This window comes from Carcharodon carcharias, chromosome 1, assembly GCF_017639515.1.
Source record: "Carcharodon carcharias isolate sCarCar2 chromosome 1, sCarCar2.pri, whole genome shotgun sequence".
Lineage (NCBI taxonomy): Eukaryota > Metazoa > Chordata > Chondrichthyes > Lamniformes > Lamnidae > Carcharodon > Carcharodon carcharias.
The window spans coordinates 211,670,139-211,688,941 of NC_054467.1; the positions used below are offsets into that span (position 1 = coordinate 211,670,139).

Below are 18,803 nucleotides of genomic sequence, written 5' to 3' on the forward strand. Positions count from 1 at the left end.
GGCCCTGTTATCCAATCTCTAAAGTCCATATCAATGCCTGTTTGATTATACCTCAACTAACATCTCAAAGTACTGATTATCGGGTCACTATCACCTTGCTGTTTGTGGGTGCTTGATATGCACAAGGTGGCTGCTTTGTTCCCTACATTACAACAGTGACCACTTCAAAAGTGCTTCATTGGCTATAAAGCACTTGGAGACTTGAAGAAGTGTCATACGAACTCAGAACGTTAACTCTGCTTCTCTCTCCACAGATGCGGTCAGACCTGCTGAGATTTTCCAGCATTTTCTGGTTTTGTCTTGGAAACATCTGGTGGTCATGAAAAATGCAATATAAATACAAAACTTTTTTTCTATATATTGGTTCTGCATTTTTTTTTTGTTTTGTTTTTGCTGGTGCAGCCAACAAAGTTTGAATTCCCCATCCATTGAGACAGGCCAAACGAAGCATCAATGAACAGGCTCTTGTTAAGCAAGTGCTGCCTGATAGCACTATTGATGACCCCCTTCATTATTTTGCTGAGTGTGTGAGTTTAGCGTGATGAGATGGTTGCCTTACCCTGGCACCATGAATGAAATCGCTCATCTTCTTTCTACACTGCATGGCCAACCTCTTCTGTGCCATGTTGGCACTGACCACCACTGCCACCACCTCCCAAGCCAGAGTGGTGAGAATGCTGGACCTCCTGTGGCCAGAGCAGGGGTAGAGGACATCACAGTGGGTCTCCAAAAGGAATTCCAGTGACAGGTCACTGAATTCTTTTTGGCTTTCAGTGCCATGTCTTTCGTGGAGGAGTCCTGGGCTGTAAGCATTGAGAACTGTGTGTGTGGCTGCAGTTTAGATATAGCACCCAGAGTGAGGAAACAGTGAGGTAACAGCATGATGAGCAACTCAGAGGCCGCCTGCCAGCGATCGGATGTGTTTCCAATGGCTACATAATTTATGAGACAGGAAGCGGACGATACGGCACAAAAACCCGCCATTGCGGCTGATGGGTAAAATGTATTTTTTCATGGCCGCCTCCACACTTAGTGCAATTCAGGGAAAATTCTGCCATGCCATTAGTTGAAATCTGGAAATGTCAGCTTGATTATGGATTTCAAAAAATTAATATATCGTAATGGCACTTGAGATTAAACCTCTTGACTGGCTAGTTTTTGAGGTTTCAGCTCAAGCAGCATGATACAGAAACAAACTGTTAATCTCACAACATTAATATCACTCAGATTCTTGATGTAGACTTATTTCTCTAACTGTTTATTCGTCTCATTGCTGTTTTGGGACCTTGCTGCATATAAAATTACCAGGCTTGCTTACATCATAATATTGTTTAAACTTCAATTATTAAACTTTTTGAGGGTGTACAGTTGGGGAATGCCTATTAGCTGCCTGGCAATCTGGCTGCTGTCCAAACATTGCAGAAAAAATCAACAAGCTTCAAACTAAAGAAGAGCTTATAAAAAAAACTTCACTCCTCCAGCCTTGAATTTCCAATTGCCACATCTACAAAATAAAGTGCTTACTTTTTAAAGTTTTTTTTTGCAGTGAGCACAGCAGGAGATCATTTATTCTTGTTCAAAAATGGAGTGCTTTCGTGAACACTCCGGAACGTTTGAGGCAGTCTCTCCAGTGGATTGTTTGGGGGAAAAAGTGTAAGAGCAGCAAATATTAGCCTAAGTGGTTTGAAGTCATGGGTGACATTTCAGGAGTTTCCAGTATATCACTTATCCAGACCTCAGTGTGTAAAGGATAGAGATTCAGGCCCAGACTTTTGCCATCACAGAGAGGCTCTCCGTCAAGGCAAAAATCCCAGAAATGGCCACAAGTTCTAAGTTCCACCCCCAAACACGGCATGTTCCATTTTTTTTGCTGGGTGGTGGTTGGGGGGAGTGTGGGGGGGGTCGTGGTGGGACAGGAGTCAGGCTGGTGTTTGCATATGTGTGGCTTACGGAGGCAGCTAACCATTTAAATCACCGGTTGCCCTCACTAAAGTGGGATTTTGGTAGGCCAGGTGTGTGAAACCTGGAGTGTGCAGATTAGAATGGGTAAGAAGAGGTCTGAACTTGGTGGATTCATTTGGAAAGCCAGGGCATCCCTTTGGAGAGGTAAGGTGCCCTTTGAATATGTTCCTGGGGCACACTTGCAAGAAATAAGGTATCGTCTGCAGAGGTAAGGCACCTTATATGATTGTTAAAAATGAATAGGATTATGCACTTTTTTACAAACAAACTCATTGGAACTGTCAAGCTGTCAAAGAACTGTCCAGCTGTCAATGGTCTGTCAAAGCTATCAAGAAATTGTCAAAGGGTACTAGGTGAGTTGGCAAGGAGGAATAAGGGCAGAGGGTGGTGAGTGGGGGCATGGGTTGGCATAGGGTGTATGAGGGACCATGGGGTTGGATAGAGGGGCATGGGTAGACAAGGTGGCTATAAAGAGCCATTGGGGTGGGTAGAGAGGCATGAGTTGGCACAGGGATTATCAGGGCCCAGGGTTAAATAGAGGGGCATGGATTGGCATATGGTGTATGAGGTGTCATGGGGGTTGGGTGGGGGCATGAGTTGGCATAGGTTGGCATGGATGGGGCATAGGAAGTTTGTGTGTGGGGGTGGGGGGGGGGGTGCGATGTTGAGGTGTTGACCCTGTGCTTCAATTTCAGAGCTGGAATCAACCCTTCATTACACTGTTCACTGCACCACTCAAGTAGCAGATATCCTCTTCAATCAAATATCTGCATACATTAAATTCAACAACAGCTTGTGGTACAAGCTGAAGTGTCACACCCATTTGTGCACCTATAGTTAGTTCATTTCATTTTGTTAATAGTAAGTGTTACTATTGTTTTCATAATCAGATAGTTTGCAACCTTGATAAAAAATTGTAAATTAGTGTTCATTTTTTGGGGTGAACTAAAGGGATATACATATGAACAAACAAACATGGAAATAGCAGCAAAAATAAACAGGGGGAAAAAAACCATAGACCAATCCAGGGGAGTAATATCTGGGCAATAACTCCAACCTTTAACGGTGATCAAATTTCTAGGAAACCAAGACATATTGCCCCACCTACCTACTGTAATCAGTAATATTGACCATCTCCTTTTTCAGCTGATGCAAAAAAAGGATAGAAAATGGGATAGAAGGGAGGATAAAAAAGGGGATAAAACCATGGATAAATGAATAAAAATAAAAATAAGTGGATAAAAAATAAAACTGAATGTAGAAAAAAGGGGATTAAAAAAAGGGGGTGAGGATTCAGGAGAGAGTTCATGGTCTGAAGTTGTTGAACTCAATGTTAAGTCCAGAAGGTTGTAGAGTGCCTCATCAGAAGATAAGATGCTGTTCCTCCAGTTTGCGTTGGGCTTCACTGGCACATTGCAGCAGGCCAAGGATGGACATATGGACATGAGGGCAGGATGTTGAAATGGCAAGAGACAGGGAGGCCTGGATCATGCTTGCGGATTGACTGGAGGTGTTCCACAAAGCAGTCACCCAGTCTGCGTTTGGTCTCCCTGATGTAGAGGAGACTGCATTGGGAGCAGTGAATGCAGTAGACCAAACTGAAGGAGGTGCGAGTGAAGCAGTCTTTCACCTGAAAGGAGTGTTTGTGCTTTTGGACAGTGAGAAGGGAGGAGGTAAAGGGGAAGGTGTTGCACCTTTTGTGATTGCATGAGGTGGGAAGGGGATGAGGTGTTGGGGGTGATGGAGTGGGCCAGCAAGTCCCGGAGGGAACGGTTCCTACGGAATGCTGATGGGGGTAGGTCTTGAGGGGAAGATGTGTTTGGTGGTGGCATCATGCTGAAGTTGGCAGAAATGATAGAGGATGATCCTTTGAATGTGGAGGCTGGTCGGGTGAAAAGTGAAGACAAGGGGGAACCTGTCATGGTTCTGGGAGGGAGGGGAAGATGTGAGGGCAGAGGCACAGGAGACGGGTTGGACAAGGCTGAGAGCCCAGTCAACCACAGTGGAAGGGAAACCTCAGTTAAGGAAGAAGGGAGATATGTCAGAAGCGCTGTTTTGGAAAATGGCATCTTGGGAACATGCTATGAAGATGAAGGAACTGAGAGAATGGGATGGAGTCCTTACAGGAAGCATGGTGTGAAGATCTGTAGTTGAGGTAGCTGTCGGAGTCAGTTGCTTGTATTGAATATTGGTGGACAGTCTATCACCAGAAATAGAGACAGGGAGGTCAAGGAAGGGAAGGGAAGTGTCGCAGATGGACCATGTAAAGGTGATAGAAGAGTGGAAATTGGAAGCAAAATTGATTATTTTTTCCAGATCCAGACAAGAACATGAAGCGGCACTGAAACAGGCATCGATGTACTGAAAACATTTTCATTATTTCAATCAAATCTCTTTGCATTCCATCCTTTTCTAAGTTAATAAGGGTAAGTTCACTAAGCCTACCATTGTAGCTCTGAGTCTAATGGCATTCCATTAAGCATTTTCCAGGCTCTCTATCATGCAGCATTTTTTTTGTATTAATTCACGGGATGTGGGCTTCCCTGGCTGGCCCTGCTTTTATTGCCCATCCCTAGTTGCCTTGATAAGGTAGTGGTGAGCTGTCTTCTTGAACCGCTGAAGCCCATGTGGTGTAGGTATACCCACAGTGCTGTTAGGAAGGGAGTTCCAGGATTTTGACCTGGCAACAGTGAAGGAACAGCAATATATTTCCAAGTCAGGATGGCGAGTGACTTGTAGGGCAACTTCCAGGTGGTGGTATTCCCATCTATCTGCTGCTGTTGTCCTACTATGTGGTAGTGGTTGTGGGGTTGATGGTGCAGTCTAAGGAACCTTGGTAAATTCCTGCATGTTCACAATATTAATCATGCTTCCTATGTGCATCAGCCTAGTAACCACCACCAATAATTCAAAGAAGTCATAAGATAGAACACAGTCTTTTAGAAGTTATGTTCAGACTTTCGCTGACCAGATAGTCGTACAATGTATCTCCGTAATGTCCCTTGTGAAGAACTTCTATACAGCTGATGTAAAACTGTAATTTTTTTGAGATCCTTTGTTCTATCCAGCACAATTTTGTATCTACCTTAATACTTTCAACTTTAAGGATAACTGTAAATTCATCAATGGTAACTGTGCATCATCTACTGATACAGGTCGTACTTAAAACCACTCCCAAATGCTGAGATCCTACTTTAAACTTCCTTTGAGTAATTCTTCAACAACCTCTAATGATCTTGTGACGAACATTGCTGAAGAAGATTTCACTATTGCTGTAACAATGGTCTGCCACATTTTTTCTCCATCGATCTTTTGAATGCTCTGATATGAGTTTTTGTTAACTTTAGCTAAATGCAATACCACTGTTCTCCTGAGAACTACTTTTCTTTTCACCTATAGAAGTAGGTTTGTTTCAGCTTGATTTGCCCATGCATTGGACTAGTTAGCTACTTTGGGTTTTGTTTAAACTTTGCCTTTCTTTGCTTCTTAGAGCAGACATGGGTTTTGTCAGTGTCAGAAAGTTCCCACAAATAAAGTTGGCCAATTAACTTGGTTCAAGCTCATTGCCATTTTTGTGAAGATTGCCTTAAGTTCAGCATTACGTTCTTGACAACATTCGTCTTGCTGATTAAGTTAAATCTAATAATATTGTGGTCTCTGTTACCCAAATGTTTTCCTCACCTGTTAGTGCATCAGAGTCACTATTAAAACCAAAATCAAGGGCAGAATCTTCGGGCCGGAGATGGTGGGTGGGGCCCGCTTGCCGACGCATAAAATGACGCGCGGTGACCTCAGGCGTGTGTCCCGACGCCACTGCGCATTATTCTGATCCTCAGTTTGGCGGGTGAGCAGCGGAGTCGGCTGCATGCTCGCCGAACTGTCAAAGGCCTATTAAGGCCATTTAAAAACTAATTAAAGTAATTAATTGAGCTGCCTGTCCAATATTAAGGTTGGCGGGCAGGTGAAGAGCCCAGGCAGCCTTCGCATTTACCATGAAACCTCATCCACGGGCGGGATGAGGTTTCATGAAGGGTTATAAATTAAATAAATTTTTCAATTAAAGTTCATTGACATGTCCCAGCTCATGTCTTCCGGGTGTGCGTCACTCTGGGCGGGCCTTAATTGGCCCACCCACGTAAAATGGTGGAGCCCAGCCAATCACAGCAGCGATCAGCTGTGCGCCCATCTGTGCCTGCTCCCGCCCACCACCCCCCCTCCCCCAACAGGGAGAAAATTCTCCCCTAATAATCCCAATACTTCACTAGTACGTTATATTAGGAAATAAATATTTAAGATATCTACAAATCCAACAGTGGCCTTATTCTCCATGCTAGATTACTCAGCACTGGACCAATATGCTGGTAGTGTGTTACAGATCGCACAGGGGCCAAAATATTACGGCCCCTCCCGCCGGTGGGATTTTCCAGTCCTGCCAAAGTCAATGGACTTTTGAACAACTTGCCACGTTTTACGGCCCCACCCCCGCCATGACGGGGCTGTAAACTTCTGCTTAGGGAGCCCAGGTTACTGTGCCAACGTGCATTTTTACATGTGTTTTGTAGTCTGGACCTATGGATAGTGATGAGAGAGGCTTCTTCCCATCATATGGCTAACTGGGAATCTCTCCCACTCTTAGCATCTGACATTGACATGTGTTGGAAGGATTTGCAGGTTGACAATCAACCTGTTTGGCTGTGTTATAAATGTACCTTCCTTGGCCATCTAGTCCAGGGGTGAGACTTGAACTCAGAGCTTCTGGCCCCAAGGAAAGGACGGTACCAACTGCACCACAAAACCTCCTACCTGGACCAATATATCAGTGGGAAAATAAGATCTCCATTTTAAGTATGAGGTTATATGGGCAGTAAGATATTATTGAGCCATACCTGCCCCATTTATGCAGGGCAGCTCAAGTTTAAATCTGTACTGTTACCTGATCTGAGAGCTTTTGATGTTTCAAAAAATGGAAGTGTTTCATTTCCCAGCACTAATGTTGCCTTCTATGATACAAGACAGCTCTCCTCTTTGAAGAGAAAGCACTTATTTTTACACGGGGCATGGGTTTAAGGTGATTGGTACAATGATTAGAGGGGAAATGAGGAAAAGCTTCTTCACCCAGAGGATGTGTGAAATTTGCTGCCTGGTTTGGTGGTGGAGGCAGAAACCCTCAACTCATTTAAAAGGTACCTGGATCTGCACCTAAAGTGTTGTAACCTGCAAGGCTATGGACCAGCTGCTGAAAGGTGGGATTTGAATGGGCGGCTAGTTTTTTATTTTTTATTTTTTGGCAGACACGATGAGCTAATTGGCTTCTTTCTGTGCCATTACTTTTCTATGGTTCTGTGAGGGCTGGAGGAATGATTCATGTTTTTTTTAATATTTTGATATAATGGTGGAGCCCTGAGGCAGGCCTTCCAATCAGCCCACCTCTGCACCCCTGGAATCCTCCTCAGTTCTTCTAGGGTCGCCTGCCCCAACTTCTAATCCAGAATGCTGCCACAGCCTCCTCGGATGGAAAATCCAACATCTGGGCAGCCATTTTTAGAAGCTGGGAATTCTCCCGTCTCTACCCATTTGGCCAGGGAGCGGAAATTGGGCCTAAGTGATAATTTTTGATGGTAGTCTACTTGCACCCATTAAGAATTAAGCCCCTGAATGTAATTTAACATCATAACCTTACAGATGGCAAAAAGGAGAAAATAAATTCAGCCCATTTATGGATTTCAATCCCAATCCTAAAATTAAAGAATAACATTCATAGTTCTGAAATAATCCTAAGGCTTTATTGTGTAATATTTAGAAGAAAGAACTTGAATTTACAAAGTGTCTTTCATGACCTTCTGATGCCCCAAATCTTCCTTAGCCAATGAGGATATAACAATATTGGGAAATATAAGGCAGTTTGATCAATGATTTGGTATGGAAACAGAAAATCATATGTTAAATGGTTTGTATTTCTTCCAGACTGTAGGGTGTGATTATGAGATAGAATCTAATGCAGTTGAAGATCGATGTGGGGTGTGCCATGGGAATGGCTCTTCCTGTCAGACAGTGAAGAAGACGTTTGAAGAGAGTGAAGGATTAGGTAAGTATTTTATCAACAGACTTATTCCTGCTTTTGTAGCAAATAACAACTATGAGAATTTTGATATGGTCCAGAGCACCCTGCGTCCTGACAACATCCCTCCTCCCACTGTGTACCAGACCTTTGCATGTTAGCTTGGAAGGTGCTTTTCCTGCCAGTACTTGTTACTGATGTCAGAAGTGCTAATGTACTTGGTGTTATTTCCTACATTACAACAGCGACTACATTTCAAAAATGCTTCATTATTGTCATCCGCTGCAAATGTGCCATGCTGCTTCTGCTGAATGAAGAATTATATCAAAAAAGGTCCTTACATAGTTTTCAGCTTATCATCATGATGGTATCGACATTAAGTCCCTGCCAATTGTTTGAAATCTGTATATTCAGGTATCAGATTTACCTTGGCACTAAACCTGATGCCACTGAAGGTTTTCTTCCTCTGTTCCCAGGTATAGTGAACCTGTGAGATTATGTTCACTCACTTAGCAACCTTCATCCATACAACCTGCTTTCTGGACTTTGCTGATGGCTGCCCTTCACTACAGAAAAGGCCATTTGCTTTTATTGAGCTCTCTCCAGCAACACCTCCAAACATTCGTTACTGAATTAAGGATGTTTTAGTGCCACCCTCATTACGCTCTTGATACTTCCAAATCAGTTGATGCTTTCTACTGAAAATTTGCAGGCAACTCACCATAACAAGAAAAACCCCAGAAAATGCTGCAAATACTCAGTAGGTGTGGTTGCCTCTGTGTGGATAGAAACAGGGTTAATTTTTCAGGTGTGTGACCTTTCATCAGAACTGTTCTGTCAGATGCTACCAGAGCTGCTGAGCATTTCTAGCATTTTCTGTTTTCATTTCAGATTTCCAACATATGCAGCATTTTGCTTTTGTCCTCATAAGGAGAGGTATGTCTTGCTTGAACAGGCTGCTCAATTTAGTTGTTACTGCTTGATGGTGCATCACAACTGTGCCCTGGCAGGATAATGTCAAATGTCAGGTTTTGAAACTGGTGGTCAAAATTTGAGCCCACCTGTTAGTTTATCAGGGGAAATTAGTTTCTTTTTTCACTTGGAATGGAGATTGTCAATGTGAACAGATCAGACCAGTTGCAAGACTGGACTGCAGGTTGCCAGAACTTGTGGGACAGGACTGAAGTCTGTCATAACTTTCTAGTAATGTTGGGTGCTCACAAATTTGAATCAAAAATGTTTTAAAATAAGGTGATAGTTTCTGAGATGCACAAGCACAAGTATTTTTTATTCAGCACTTTTCCCCCAAAGAAGTTATGAACGTAGATTACTGAAATTAAGCTTTTCAACTTTTCTTTTCCTGAATAGAACTTTATGGGTCAAGCTGCTGTTGTTGTTCAATGCAATAGTTTACTTTCATCAGGACAACATTTACCTGTCTTGAAATTAGGATGCTGTTTCGAGGGGGCAGAATTTTCAGTTTGGCAGGCGGGAGTGGTCAGGGGCCTCATGATCGCCTGGGAAATGGGCCCAGCCAATTAAAGCCCACTGAGCATGAAATGCGGCTCCCCACTGGTCGGAAAGGCAGGGGCAGGGGCCTTTTGGCTGCCAGGTCCAATTGTGGCCCGGTGGCCAGTTTAAAAATGACACAGGCAGCCCTGTGAAAGCTATCACGGAAGAACGTCTCTTCTGCGTCTTCCACATTCCCCCGCTTGTCAGATGAGTGCCTTGTGGTCCTCCTGGAGAAAGTGGCTGCCACGAGGGGACACCCTTGTCTCCAGAGTTGGAAAGAGGAGGCCGCCACACCTCATAAAGAGGGCATGGGAGGAGGTTGCAGCGCAGGTCAGCAGCCATGACCTGGTGCAGTGCACATGGGTGCAGTGCCAGAAGAGGTTCAATGACCTGCTGTGCTCAGAAAGGCTGAGTACTGTGTTGGCATGGGTCAGTGTGCAGAAGTGTTAAGGTGTGGCCGCCCCCCCAAGGAACTCAGGGGTGCTAGAGTCTGAGCACCAACTGTCAGTGATGCTGGAACTGGCTAAGGGACTGAGTCCTGGCTGCTTGGACTGAGTGCAGTGCAGCTCACGGGCCGTGACTCGCTTGTGCCCTTCAAGGTCTTCCTCAGCTGGAGCTGGCCAGGCTGCAGTGGCGCTGCAGGTAGATAGTGGACTAATCAATGATACTCTGTCCTTTCAGGAGAAGACAAGTCATAACCATAACCAATCAGAGAGGTCACTTACAGGTGGAGGCCCACACAACTTTCTGCTGCTGACCAGATTCGAGCAAGATGCCCAAATATAGAGAGCTGGCATGCTCCATGTGCAGCCTGGCATGGAGAGGTGGGGGTACCAGACGGAGGTAAGAGTGCTGTGCACAGAGGTGAAAATTTCAGATTGTGCAACCATTCTAGTGTAGTCTCCTCACTCACAGGAGACTCAAACCTGGAGTCCCCATTGATCATTGAAAGATGATGGCACCATGAAGCAGGTCTCCAGTGTCTCACCAGGGTGCCTGGCATGCACAGTGACAGTCTGATGACTTTAACTAATAACATGTCCTTGTTCTCCCTTACATTCACCAGCACGCTGTCACTCTCTGTACCCCAAAGGGCCACCCCTGATGCTGGAGGACCACCAGGCTTCATTTGCACATGTGTCATACCCTCTCTCTGAACCAGGCACCAACGCAGATACCAGCACCTCGGTGGGCATTAGATCAGCGGCTAGAATGCACATTGGTGAGGGCACTTTGCACCCGCTGGAGGTGCAGGCGGAGGCAGAGAGTGCCCAGGCCGCCGGCAGTCGAGGACTGTTGGAAACCAGGATGATGCCGAGTCGAAGGCTGATGATGAGCCTTTGGAGTCGTCCATTTGTCTGCAGATGTTGGATGTCCAGTGAGATGTGTGGGAGGATCTGGCAGAGATCCATGAGGGTCTATGGGCCATGGTCTCCGTTGTGGAGGAGTCCATGCATTGACCCCCATGGCCGAGCGCACAGCCTCCTCCATTGAGAGAGTGGCGACTCTCATGGAGAGGCAGCTTCAGAACAGAATGAGGAGTTCCTGGGGTTGTGCTCGGACCTGCAAGCCCTCACACAGGCAATGACCTGAAATGGTCAATGCCAAGGTGGAAGATGAATGAGGCATTCAGTATCTCAGCTAGGTGCCCATCCATCAATGGCGAGCAGGGAGATCCAGAGCGGTGAGCTGCTTATCGTCTCTGCGGGCTCCTCTCAGGGCGCTCTGAGTGACGGCAGCAGCTCCTCCGCCCCTTCGCCAGTGACCGTGGCATCTGATGAGGCTGCAATGATTTGGGAGATGCCAGCCAAGATACTGGCTGCTCCCTCCCAGGTGGGGCCAGTGCAGACTTCACTGGCCAGAGGATGAGCGCCAAGGTCATCAAGGCCAACAAGACAGCAGAGCTAGCAGGCTGTCTCCAATGCCAGCGAGGGGGCGAAGAGTGAGCACCAAGACATAGCAGATAGATGGGAACACTCCTCCAAATGGAAGTTCTTCTCCAAATCACTCACCGCCTTGGCTTGGAAATCCATCGTCATTCCATCAATGTCGCAGGGTCAGAATCCTGGAACTCCCTTCCTAGCAGCACTGTGGCTGTACCTACACCATATGGACTGCAGTGGTTCAAGAAGGCAGCTCAAACCACCTTCTCAAGGGCTATTAGGGATGGGCAAAAGATGCTGGCCTAGCCAGCGAAGCCCACATCCCGCAAATGAATATTTTTTTTAAAAATGTGGGCGACAGGGTAGGCAACGGGCAGGAGCAGAGATACTTATCAAACAGTTATTGGAGTTGCATAGCAGTATTTTACAACTTCTGTATCTTGTAAAAGATATAACAAAAGCTTCCAAAAAAAAATCAAGGAAACAAAGTTGAAACTTGAGCCATGAAAAAAATGATTTTTGATAGACCTGTACAAAAAGTCAGATGCCCCTCTTTGCTTGCATAACCACACTGACATCTCAGCTTCTAAAAAATTCAAAAATTCTAATAACCAGCATAGTAAGCACTTAACAAGTTAAGTGGGATAATTCATACTGAAAATTTCAGATGCTAAACTATGATGAGTCTTTAATTATTTAGGTCTTAACAGAACAATGCATTTGTAAAGTTCAGAAAGAGAAAAATGCTCAGTTTGCAGCTTCTATTGATACTTCAAAAAGTATTCAGCCTATTTCTACCATTGGAAATAATGTCCCAGGTTATTGAAAAGATATTGCCACAAAACAAAAAAGCTTTCTAGGGGAATGGTGTCATTGAATCTCAGTTCATTTATGGACCAGTGCGTGTGTGCAGTCGGGTATCGGCGGCCATCTTGCGTAGCTATCTTGCGTTGGCAGGAGGCACAATGGCAAAATCCCATCTAGTTCACTAATGTTCTTTACCTCCATGTGATACCAGACCCACAGAAATGTGGTTGTCTCTTAAATGCCCTCTGAAATGGCAACAAATGCTGGCTTTGTCAGTGATGCCACATCCCATTAAAGAATACATTTTTAAAAGCTGATAAAAATGCTTTATATCCTTGCAACTTAAATAATGCAAGCCTGTTTTCCCCTGGACTCAAGGTCTAATTCTAGCCTTCACATATCTTCCCAAATCATATGCGATTTTTCGCTTTATAGAGGCAATTTTAACCTCTGCAGATGAGTGAGTTTGTGCTGGCTGGAAACTTCAGGTGTCAAAAATCTGAGGCAGGGTCCCAACCTGCCTTACAGACAGCCCCTTCTGTTTTTAACTGAGACAAGACAAGGGGCAGGGCAAACAACCCAATTTCAAGATGTGGGCCGATCATTGCAACCTTTTAAGGGGAGTCTGCGTGCCCTTATTTTAACGATATTTTTATTTTTAACTCATTTAGGCCATGTTTCCTTGGTCTCTGTAAACCTGTCAGATAAAAGAACACTATAGTCTTCCAAATGCCTTTACAGAATTCTTATGAGCCAAGTGAAGCAGAAGTGTTTCCAACCAGTAGAACAAGCTAACCTGTAAACTTTTCCTGCGTTCCCCGAATCCCCAAACATCCCATGATGACAGACCACCCCAGTCTTCACTGACCCCCATCTCTCCTCCATGATTTCTGTCTCTTCACCCAACTCTCCCTGGATCCTCAACTCTCCAACCTCTACCCCATCCCCACCCAATCTCTGGCTTCAATCTCTGGAACTTCCTCCAAACAGTTCAGCAACACTACCGCACCCCCCCAACACTCCCCCAGTCCCCTAACTTTGAGAGCTGCCCCTCCCCAGCTGCCCCTCCATCTCTGCCTATGAGCATCCCTGACCCTCTAAACCCCTCCATCACAATCTATACCTTTAACAGCGTTTAACTTACCTTCTCCTGACTTTAGCCTCTTCAGCACAACCTCTACCTGACTGTAAACCAAACCGGTAAATCAGGTTGGCTTCCAGTTGGTGAACCTGTTTAAGGGAAACACACACACTGTGGCGTTAAAACTCCATGAGGTTCAGGTAAACCTGGATTCCTGTGCTTCCTGACATTACTCCTTCCCATGTTTGGAAATCATGTCCCAGTAAATATCAGACTCAGAGGGCAAAACTTCTACTGACCTGGCCTGTTGGAGCTTATGAATCAGAAAGTTGGAGAACCTGTAGTTTGGGATTCCCCCTGACCCCCCCCCCAAACACTGTGAGGCTTTAACTCCACCATTTGTTAGTGACATCAATGATTGATTCTCCGCCTGGAGGCTAAACCTGATTGACAGCTCACCACCACCTTCTCAAGGGCAACCAGGGATGGGCAATAGGTGCTGGCCCAGCCAGCGAAGCCCACATCCTGTGAATGAATACAAAAAAGAGCTGGGCCTTCAGTCGGGTGGGGAGCCTGCCACCACCAGGGCCCAGCAGCAGTCAGTGCCAAGAACAAGAGGTGGACCAAAGGGGCGAGGTTTGACCAGAGCCAGGGGGCAGGGATGATTGGAGGTGCGGGAGAAATTAGAGAGGGATATTTGGAGGGATGTTGACTGGAGTTGCGGAGAGGGAGGTGGTGGGCTGCTGATCCTAGTTCCGGTAATCTTAAATTAAGCATCTTAATTCTGTGTCCAATAGTCATTGATCCTCTTGCCCGTGGATAAGGTTCTCCTTATTAACTTGACCCAAAAAGCATCATAATTCAAGTGGTCAGTTTCTGAGGAGGGGAAAGGTAGAAACCCTTGTTGGAGAGGCAATTGGAAGCTTTGGTGGGGGAGGGTTGGTTGGGGATTGGGACCCGCTGGTGGAGCAGGGGAATTGAGACCTATTAGGAGGGTAGGGGAGATAAGCATCTGGTGAGGGTGCGTGGAGGTCAGAGGCTTCAGGAGGAAGGATAAGGGGATGTAATAGAATTGTACCAACGCTGAGTGCCTTCAATTTTCTGGGGAGGCTAGAGAAAATGTGATTATTTTCCTTAGAGGAGAGAAGATGAATAAAATAAATTAATGGAGGTGCTCAAAATTATGAGATGTTTTGCTAGAATAAATAAGGAGAAACCTTATCCACTGGAGAATCAGTCGGGAAACAGATTTAAGATAATTGGCAAAAAAAAACAGAAATGAGGTGAGAATATTTTCCTTGCAGCAAGTTATGATCGGCAGTTGTACTGTCGTGGAAGCAGCTTCAATAGTAACTTTCAAAAGAGAATTGATTATAGATTTATAAAGGAAAAATTTAGCGAGCTATGTGGGAAGAGTGGGACTAATTGGATAGCTTGTTCAAAGAGAGCACAGGCACAATTAGCCAAATGAGTATCTTCTATGCTGTTTATAGGTGGAATCTTACCACCTTCAACCCTGCCACAATGGTGGCACCATTTTCAGGTTTGGAATCCGGCTTTCTTCACAGTCCGCCTGGTAATTGCTCTTTATCAGAGCAAGCAAATTTACATCTCACTTCTGGGCTCCCTGATCAGTTAGAGAGGGTTGGGGGATAACGCAGCCATTCTGTCAAAGGATAGATTAAAGGGGCGACCGTGTGGATCCAAAAGGCTCACCCATGCTTTGATTTTTGAGGCTGCAGCAGCCACAGGAATGGAGAGGAGACCTGGGGAAGCTGTCCAGCCCCAGCTGCACCCTTGATCTCTCAACTTGCACCTGGTGCTCCTGCTGCAGGGATCTAAGGGACTGCTGTGACGTGATCTCTCTAAAGGATGGGATGAAGACAACAATCTCTCCAGCCCAGCAAAGGTGGATGGGAGTGGATGAGGAAGTCAACAACAGGTGTGTTGTCCCTCCAGCCTGGAAACAGTCCACTGCTTTGATCCAGCAATCCTCTGTACAGCATACTGCATTCCTCTCCCTGTAGGCACTCACATCCCCACTAAACAACTAACACACATACTCACCCTCAACCTGTTGCCTTCTTTCACCCATACCTCACAGTCACCCAACAGAAATATTGTCCTTCCCTCCTCTCCACACAAGCTATTGTGAGCACTCATAGCTCTCTGCTTTCTTTCCTCGCAGGTGAGGTGAGTACACAACTTGGCAGGACACAGAGACCCAGGTGAAGAATTGGGGTGGGTGGTGGGGTTGCCCTTCAGTGACAGGTATCTTATTGGCCATTGACAATGCATGCGCACTTCATTCACTGGGAAGGAGGTCTTGTTCCAGGAGGCTGCAGATGTCAGCAGTAATCTGCCACAAGGGCCTGAGCTTCCTGATGCACTGGTGCTCAGGCATATTGAGAGAGCTGATCCTCTGGTTGTGTTGAGGGCTCACCTCCATCCCATATGCCACCTGGAGAAGCACGTGGCTGAGGAGAAGGCAACTGGAGAAGGTGTTGCTGCTGCTGTTTCTGGTGCAGTTGTCAATGATGTGGCCTCTGCTCTTCATCCTCAGCAGAGCTGGAAGATGGTGATGCTTAAGCTGCTCTCCTGCTGTTTTGAAAGCTGGCAGCAGGGAAGTGCACATAGAAGGTGAAATGACTTCCAAGCAGTTGACAATCACCTGTCAAGCAATAAAAACACTCTCAGAGGAAAAGTGCTTTGAGCAACTTCTCACCTGGCCATGGCTGAAGCTCTTCAGTGTAACTGATTAAAGCCTTCCCAATATATCAGTTTCATTAAAAAGTTCTTCCCTCTGTGCGCCAGCCTCAGTGACCCTGGTGAGTTGCTAAAGGTTGCATGATTGGAAAACCCAGGATTTAGGGCTAAAGCAGGTGATAATTGGTTTTTTAACAACCTCAACCAGTTCTTAATTACTTATACAACAGATTCAAGGGAATTTCCCACTTGCCTTCAATGTCAGCCTGGGGAAAGCTGGAAGAGGGTGGGATCACTTCAAAATCCTGACACAATGCCACTTTCCAGGACTTTCCCACCCTGCTCTCCCCCTAATCTTTACCAGTCTGGGAAAATACTGCCTTTTGATTCTATAGGGTGAGGGGTCATGGGGGTGAGGTAGAAATTTACTATGGAGGAGTATATGAGTTTAGATGTGGGGTTAAAGTCAAGCTTGAACATCGTCCATGTCTTACTGCACATGGGCAAGGGTGAGTTCATTATTTGAGACGTGAATGGGACTGAACACTGTGCAATCATCAGCGTTCATCCCTACTTCTGATTTTATGCTGGAGGAAAATCTGCTGAACCTTCATCAAAATTATGGTGAACATTGAGAGAATCCCTGCAGAAATGGAACCACTGGATTCCTACCAACTTCATTGGAATGAATATTGGAGGGTACAAGTGAGCTGAAAATAACTTTTTAATGTAGAAAACTCATTCATATGGAAATGTGGTGTCAAAATGGATTCACAGAAATTATAAGACAGCTTTAGCAAGAGGCCAGAAAAGCTAGCAACTGTACCAACAGTACTGATGTCCTTTAGAGAAGGAAATCTGCTGACCTTACCTGGTCCGGCCTATATGTGATTCCAGAACCACAGCATCGTGGTTGACTCTTATATTTGAACCAGGGCAATTAGGAACTGGCCTAGCCAATGACGCCCATATCCCATGAACAAATAATGAAAAAATAGAGAGGAGAGTGTAAAAAAGTTTCACATAAGTTACAAGAAGCAACTTTGATAGGAAGCGAAAAATAGCAGCTGCTTTAAGGGAAGAGTGGCTGCAACTAGTGCTCCTTTTCAATGGGCAGGATTCTCCCACATCCCCGTCGGCAGGTTTAATGGTGAGAAGCATCACAGAATCTTTACAGTGCAGATTTGGTGGAGAGGTCCAAAAATCGGTTTCATGCCGACATGAAATGACAACAGGATCATCTTCTACTGCCCACCATGGCAGGCCACAATTCCTGCCAGAAGCTGGCATGAAACCGATTTACATCCTGCTAATGGGACGCAAATGAAGGCCCAACCGGAATCGCCACCTCTTGTCTGATTGTATCCGACGCCGACAGGAACTCTGGACCAACCTGGCATTCAGAAGCTGGGACTTACTTTTAGATAGCCTTGGGCAGCTCATGGAGATCAAATAGAAGATGAAGGCCTCCAGCGACCGGACCGAGGAGCACCACGTGCAGCGCTGGGTGTGCAGAGCTACAACAACGTGGATATTCTCCGTGATGCATCAACTTCACCAAAGGATTGGACCTTCATCCAGTGACTTCGCCAAAGGATCGGATGGTCCAGCTGCGGATGGCAAGCAGGAAGTACTTTTGGGCGGTGAGGGTCTGTTGACTGGGGGCTTGGGTGTTGAAAGAAGGGTGGGAGGAATGAGGAGTCGGTGTCGGGGTTCAGACCTATTAGCCAGCAAGCTGACGGACTCCTCTGACTCGCATGCCACCCTGTTGAGGGTCTCCAACGTCTCTGCCTAATGCTCCTGCCCCTCTTGCTGACTCTCCAGCATCAGTTGGGAGACCGATTCCAGAAACCTGTCATCGGTCTCGGACCTCACAAATGTCTGTTCCCCGGCGCTCCACCAAGTGCCGGTGAGCTCAGCTGACCCTGCCTTCTCCTGCTGCGTGTCATGCGGTGATCACCAGAGTATGAGACCTTTCCTGCTCTAGAGCTAATACCCACCCAGGTGTGTGGCTCTGGGCTGGTAGAGGTTGCAGGTGTCTGTTGTGATGGCTGTACAATTGCACATGGCTCTTGTGCTATGTCCTTGCTTCTCTCCGGGCTTGGATTTGTGCTGAAACTGAACAGGGCTTCTTGTGTCTTGGCCCTTGTCCTCTTCCTGGTGGCACCTCTAAGTGACAGAGGAGAGAGCAAGTGACAGCGTGAGCTGCCTCCAACATGGATGCACTCTAGCCCTGAGGCTTCTATTACTTGCATGGGTCCTTACTGGTTGGAGGCCCAAATCCAGTCTCCCCATCTCCTTTTGCCCAGTCCCGCTCCACTCCTGCCAGCTGGACTACCCTTCTCCCTCTCTCGTTGGTTATGGCTTAACTGGTCCTGCTCAAAGAAAACAGAGAAGATGGGGATGAGAGGAATTGTTTCTGGCATCCATTTGTACATAGCAATTCACGTTTCTTTCTAAACTTTCAGTCTTAGAGATAGCCCACTGGATTGTTTGGCATTTCATTGATGTACTGCATGTTGCCAGAAGGGTTCTCGGCCAGCACCATCCAGAGCGCTGACCCCATCCATGAGAGAGGGAGCAAGCTGGTGGGAGGAAGCACTCCTCTACCTCCTGCTTCACAAGCAGCGCTATGAGGTACTTATCTTCTTCCTAAAGCTGCCTTAAACTTCACTTCACTTCAGCAGGCTGGGTTCTCCCGGCCTGCGAGTAAAACTGTAAAATCCGCAAAGCAGACTAAATCAGAGGCTGCCAGCCTCATTAACATATAGAAATTGCCACCCCAACTCCTTGC

General features: G+C 46.0%; 1 protein-coding gene across 1 annotated transcript in view; it reads left to right on the forward strand.

The window, feature by feature from the left end:
* The window catches only part of LOC121275808 (A disintegrin and metalloproteinase with thrombospondin motifs 12-like), a 689,364-nt gene that overhangs the window by 460,229 nt on the left and 210,332 nt on the right, over positions 1–18,803 (forward strand). Inside the window, exon 16 of the mRNA XM_041183446.1 lies at positions 7,927–8,047. Within this exon, the coding sequence (XP_041039380.1) occupies positions 7,927–8,047 (121 nt within the window). The remainder of the gene's footprint in view (positions 1–7,926; positions 8,048–18,803) is intronic.